This window comes from Myotis daubentonii, chromosome 9, assembly GCF_963259705.1.
Source record: "Myotis daubentonii chromosome 9, mMyoDau2.1, whole genome shotgun sequence".
Classification (NCBI taxonomy): Eukaryota; Metazoa; Chordata; class Mammalia; order Chiroptera; family Vespertilionidae; genus Myotis; species Myotis daubentonii.
In genome coordinates this window covers 57,482,940-57,489,297 of record NC_081848.1, presented here as the reverse complement: position 1 = coordinate 57,489,297, position 6,358 = coordinate 57,482,940, and the positions used below count along the sequence as shown (strand labels likewise).

General features: G+C 54.0%; 1 protein-coding gene across 1 annotated transcript; it reads left to right on the top strand.

Moving 5' to 3' along the window:
* The first annotated feature begins 1,064 nt into the window (after window positions 1-1,064).
* Window positions 1,065-5,143, top strand: DBX1 (developing brain homeobox 1). Its single transcript, XM_059711135.1, has 4 exons — window positions 1,065-1,431; window positions 2,090-2,191; window positions 4,107-4,309; window positions 4,781-5,143. The coding sequence occupies exons 1-4, from the start codon at window positions 1,065-1,067 to the stop codon at window positions 5,141-5,143; spliced, it is 1,035 nt and encodes a 344-aa protein (XP_059567118.1).
* Window positions 5,144-6,358: the final 1,215 nt, after the last annotated feature.

Here is a 6,358-nt window from a genome sequence, read left to right as displayed (position 1 = left end):
TTTGCAAGCGGACACCCTCCCCGGAGAGGTGCTCCCTTCTGCCCGAACCCCAGGCGAGCTGGTTGGTGACACCCCTAGAGAAAAGTGGCCGAAAATCGTTTTTCAAGTTGCTGGGAGTTTACCTAAGGAGACTTTTTTGACTGCTCAGGTACCCACCAACGTGCTCAAACCCAACGAGTTCCGCATAATGAAATAACTCAAATCAAGACCTCTCCTCTCCACTCCTAGCAGCCAGTAGCCCCTAAGCATCCATTTCAACCCCTCACCCCGGTTTTTAGAGCGGCACCCCCTCCACACATTGACTCAACCCACCTCTCACATCTGTTTTGTGCCTCAGCTGCAGTAACGTTTAGGACTAGAGACAGAAGAGGGAGTATATTTTCATGTTCATTGCCTTGAAATTTTCCGTTGCTCTCCCCCGCCCCCCCCCAAAGAGGGAGGATTATTTTACTGATTGCCTGGAGGTGAATTTCTATGAATATTTATTGATTTATTTTCTAGGCTCAGCAGGGGAGCTGCAAATAAATTTAGTGCGTCCTTTAAATAATTCCTTTTCTATGAGGCAAGATGTCATCTGAAACTCCTAAATAGGCATTTAATTAGCCCGGCGTTGCTTCGGAACAAAAACTCCCGGCCAGAGCTTTGGGGATGCGCTGTCTTGCAAAGAGGCGGTCGATGTGCAGAATTGATGCGCGCCGGCCTTTGTTGCCGGCCCATTGTGCGGGCGATGCTTATGAAGACTAATCCAATCATAAATTGCACCTCTGCGCCAATCAGAGCGCCCAGAGCCTCTGGCGAATGAAGCTCGAGTGGAGAACTTTGTTGAACTTCATTGTCAGAGCTGTCACTTTTCAAAGCGCTTTAACGGGCGGGCCCCTATAAAACCATCACCTCGACGGGAGGACCACGGAGGACTCGCAGGCGCCCAAGTGGCAGCGTTCGTTATTTGGAGACTTTTGCTAAGCCCAAGAGAGAGGGTACCGCGGGGGCGGGAGGGGCGGGAAGCGAGGCATTTACCCTTCCGCCACTGGAAGAAGGGTTATTACGCCCTCCTCGCGCCTAACATGATGTTCCCGGGGCTCCTCGCGCCCCCCGCCGGGTACCCCAGCCTCCTGCGCCCCACACCCACCTTAACGCTGCCCCAGTCTCTGCAGTCGGCATTTTCCGGACACTCCAGCTTCCTGGTCGAAGATCTGATCCGCATCAGCCGACCCCCTGCCTACCTGCCCCGCAGCGTGCCCACGGCCAGCATGTCGCCCCCCAGGCAGGGCACCCCCGCGAACCTCACAGACACCGTGGCCTCGGACCTGGGCTCCCCTAGTCCGGGCAGCCGGCGGGGCGGATCGCCGCAGACTGCCGTCTCCCCTGCCAGCGAGCCTACGTTTCTGAAGTTTGGAGTGAACGCCATTCTCTCCTCGGCGCCCAGAAACGGTAAGTGAGCGCAAAACGCTGAGGGCTCGGCCAGGTGCGAAGTCCTTCTCGCCTTAGTTTCCTGTACGCGGAGGGTACCCACGCACACACCGGCGCACACGGGTGCGCGCTATCCCGGAGGCCTCACGGGAGACTTAGGTTTGGCGGATTCCGGGGAAGAAAAGTCTCCAGGCTCGCCCCACCCTCAGGATGAACTTGAGCCGTTCAGGCGCCGCAGGGAGCGCACAGTACTCTGGCGCAGCTCAACTGAGCGCGCGCTGCTGGGCGTCTGCGTTTTGGCCCTCCAGCCTCAGGGAGCCAGTTTTTTTTTTTAATTTTATTTTAACCCAAGACAATATATTTACTAGCTTAGTTGGTATATGGATCTGCAATTCTTATCTCACTCCTACCTATTTCATTAGTGCCTAGGATAAGATGGGGGGGGTGAGGGGGGAAGAGACAACTCTGAGGACTGTTTTGGGATGAAAGGAAGAATTTCCACAAATGAGGCATGTTAGGAAAATGTTAGATTTTATTCTGTCAACACATTGAGGAAGATGCCTTTGAAACCAGCCTAGGGGTTAGTTATATCATGTATTCAATGAGCAGAATAATCAAGTGCGTGATCAAATTCCCTTTCTGTCTCCCTCTCTTGTCCTCCTCCCTCCTTCTCTTCCAGAAGCATCCCCCGCGTTGCTCCAGAGTGGCCCTCCCAAGACCTTCGCCTTTCCCTACTTCGAAGGTTCCTTCCAGCCTTTCATCAGATCTTCGTATTTCCCAGGTAGGTCTCGCCCCCCTCCCCTTCGCGAGGCTGAGCGGCGCCCCAGTTCCAGCCCGTCGCTCCCTGCCCCGAAGCCATATTTCTCTGTCCACCCCTCGGGGTTATGCTCTGGTTCAGAGGTTGCGAGGCGTACAACATTCACGAATCCGTCGCGCCAATTTGATGCCCTATTTAGCACAAGCGGTGACTGCTTGACACTTTGCACCAATTCCCTGCTCTACAAATTAGCAGGAATTGTCATGGTCCCAATTTGAGGCGGTTCCCTCCCCGGCGAGGAGCTGTTGGCATCCCTTCACGCCGCCGTTTTCCCACAGAGTCAGTGCACTTGGTCACGATTCCCCACAAAGGTTTCAGCACCATGACCAATTGGTCAGCTCCTCCGGGCAGCCACCCACAGACCGGCCCTAGTCCCTCCGAACTACCCAGAGACACCTACCAGCCGGGGCTAATTTCCTTTTAAGACTCATTCAGGGCTCTGGGCTTTCCACGAGACCACATGGGGTGCCCTCTTGTGTGGGATGCCTGGGGTCGCCCTGGGGGAGGGAGGCTGGACCCTCCCACAACCCCAAAACTTCTTTATCCAACCTGATTTCTCAACCTCTTCTCATACCCCCGCCCCGCCCCCAGCCATATTTTTTAAAAGGACCCTTAGGCTGATAAAATAAGTCTGAGGGAAGCCCGGAATTGTTCCTCGTCTAAAAGAGAAGCACCTTCAACAGGTTCCACGAGGTTTTTCATCCTGGAGCCTCAGAGGTGGCTCAAAAACTCTGCACTTGGTCCAGACTCTGAAGGCCACCGAGGAGCCCCTATGCAGAGAGGAGACGGGCATGGTCGGTGGGGGATGGGAAAGCCAGGACCGCACTCCCAACTATCAGCCAGAGAAACCAGCAATTGCTTTTTAAAAGGGGGAGAGAGAATTCACCAACCACCACCACCACCACCACCATTCATGCTGCGGCTGATAATGGAATTTGCTCCCTTTCTCTCCCAACTCAATGCTCTAACAAAAACAACCCGAGCTTTATAAATAGCTTTTCATGTCCATTTAATGAAAATGATGCGGGAGAGAGAAGCCTCTGCCATCAGTATTCTCGCAATGGTCTTGGCCTGCAGTTGTGTTTAGTTTGAAAGTGTAAATCTCTTTTGTCCCGGTAATATATGGCTTTCGCTGCTTGTCCTCAGTCTTTTTCTGTTAGTTCATTACTACACAATTACCATTCACGCTTCATTAGCGTCTCTGTTTCTTTTGGGTCCCCCCCCCCTCCCTTAAAGCGAAACTCTCCCCCTTTTTATCATGCCAATACCCATTGGGAATCGGTCAATGTGCTAATTAGCTGCCACTTTTCATGTATTCCGGCCGAATTCTTTACGTTTTGTGGGGGAGGGGAGGATTTTTTTTTTTTAAAAAAAGATGAATACTGATTGGGTTTTTTAAAAAAAATCCAAAGAGGATTTTCTCCTCGCTATCGAATCAGTAAAGCACCTCATTTTCACCGAAAGAAGGCAAAAGCCGCCGAGGTCATAAAAGCTTAAGAGGGAAACCCAGTGGCCTCAGCTGGGCAGTTTATTGTTGTGATTTATTTTTGCTGTTGCTGTGTTCGCTGATGTCCGCAGGTTTGTTTCCCTGAGACCGTTGAATGGAAAAAACCGCAAACAGGCTATTGTGGGAGCGGTTTTCTGTGTTTCCGTAGCTTTACCTAATCCGGGTTTGCACGGTTGAAAGGGGGCGTTATTTGGGCGGAAAGCGCCTTTCGCTCTCGAACGTTTGCGGGTTCGTGGCCCGTTCTCGGGCGGGGGGGGGGGGGGCGGCGGGGAGAAAAGGGAGAACTTTAAAGAGATGAAGGGATCAGAGAGAAAACCCTGGGGGGGGGAGGGAGGCAGGTGCCCCGCCCACTCACCCCCCCTCCCCCCGCAGCGTCCTCCAGCGTCGTGCCCATCCCCGGGACCTTCTCCTGGCCGCTGGCCGCGCGCGGCAAGCCTCGCCGGGGCATGCTGCGCCGAGCCGTGTTCTCCGACGTGCAGCGCAAGGCGCTGGAGAAGATGTTCCAGAAGCAGAAGTACATCAGCAAGCCCGACCGCAAGAAGCTGGCGGCCAAGCTGGGCTTGAAAGACTCCCAGGTGAGAGCCCTCCCCCACAGCCCCGTCCTCACGAGCTCCCTCCTCCCCCAGGATCTCACAATTTTCTGGAACCCCTTAGGTCCCCTTGTGCAGAAGGGAAAAGTAAGGCATAGAGAGGGAATGAGAGCAGGACCCAGCTTTCTCGGGGCTGCTCGGGACAGCCCACTCCTCTCCCCGCCCTACCTCCTGGGACTCAGCGTCCCCCCCCCGCCCCCGCCCCAAACCCCCCTCCCGCCCTCCCACCTTCTGGGCCCGGGACCCGTGGGTGCGGCGAGAGGCGCGAGGAATGGAGGTGGCGGTGAGGGGATTTAATGCTGAGACCCACATCAGGGGATGGGGGACAGGAGGAGAAGGACACAGCTGCCTCCCCACCCCACACCCCCCGCCGGTGCCCCGCCCCACGCCCTCGTCTCAGAGGAAGGGTCTGCGCTCACCTCGGCCTCTGCCCTGCTCTCCCGCCTCGCGCACCAGGTGAAAATCTGGTTCCAGAACCGACGCATGAAGTGGCGGAACTCCAAGGAGCGCGAGCTGCTGTCCAGCGGGGGCTGCCGCGAGCAGACCCTTCCCACCAAACTCAATCCGCACCCGGACCTCAGCGACGTGGGCCAGAAGGGCCCGGGGGACGAGGAGGAGGAAGACGAGGGCCGGGCCAGCCCCCGCCACCGCCTGGCCTATCACGCGTCCCTCGACCCTCGGCACCTGCGCGACCCGCGACTCGCAGGGCCACTGCCCGCCTCCCCCGCGCACTCGAGCAGCCCGGGCAAACCTTCGGACTTCTCGGACTCCGAGGAGGATGAGGAGGGCGAGGAGGAGGAGGAGATCACCGTGTCTTAGAAGCCCCCCTCGCCCGGGGTACTGTTTCTAAGTGCTTTGAAATGGGAGAGGTGGGGGCAGTGGGGTGTTCCCTTAGTTCCCGCGGTGGACCCGTCGCCTTGCCCAGGGCGATCCAGCCTCTTCCGTGACCCATGGGAACTTTTCCTTCCCAGGCACCACCCCTCAACAGCCTCTCCCCACAAGTTAAATGTAGGCCTTAGCCGCAGCCTTAACTTGTACACAAGGGCTCCCCTCCATCTTTCCTGCAAGCTGTTTTAAACACGGTGGGGCGTTCCCTCCCAGCCTGGGTTTAGCTGGGAGCCAGGCCCTGCTGGTCCTTAGCAGCACAACCCTATGAGGTGGAGACCCTGTGTGGAGGAGGAAACCCAGGTAGGAGCCACAACAAGCTTCTAACTCCAAGACCCCTGACTTCCTAGATCCCTCCACCCGGCTATCTGGGGTAGCAAGGGCCTCCTACCCAACTCCAGATCCTGGTAACCAGTCTTCCCATGACACTGCCCTGAGAAAACTCAAGAATTTCCAAAAAAGAAAGAATACTTACCTGGACCTTCTGGCCTACGGTATAACATAAATCCTGAGTCTTTTCTGTCATACTCTAAACACTCTCGGCGCAAAGAGTTGAGTTCCCTAAATGAGAAGAAAAGTCAGTCTCTATTTCTGTATGTGTGTGTTAAAGCTTTTTCTTTTTTAAAAGAATTTCTGCATCCATAGTCTATGCACCAAGCACTCTACCTTGTGCCCTTGTGTTATTTCTGGGGAGATTTCGCTGACCTGCCAAGCTCCTGAGCACTGGGCATGATGAACAGAGAGAGACCCACAAGCCTCTTTGATATTATTTTCTTTACCGAACGTTGCTGTCTTTGCACAGCTTTTATGAACTGTACACTATTTTGTACACATGTATTGTATGGATATTTTATACCAAGGTTATTGTGAGTGACTCGAAAGGACTGACTAGATTTATTTCTCTCTCTCTCTTTTTTTGCAATGGTTTTTAAACTTTAAAAAGGTAGCTGTTTAATTGCATAACTTATAAAGAAATATTTTGTATTTTTAACATGTACAGATTTTTATATATGTATATATGTATCAAATGAACAAATGCCAAATAAAAAGTAGAATGCATCCAAGGCACAAGTGATATCATTAATTCACAGAGCGTTAGAGCTGAAACGGACAAAGTGTCCAGTCTGAGTGCTGCAGGGATTTACAGAA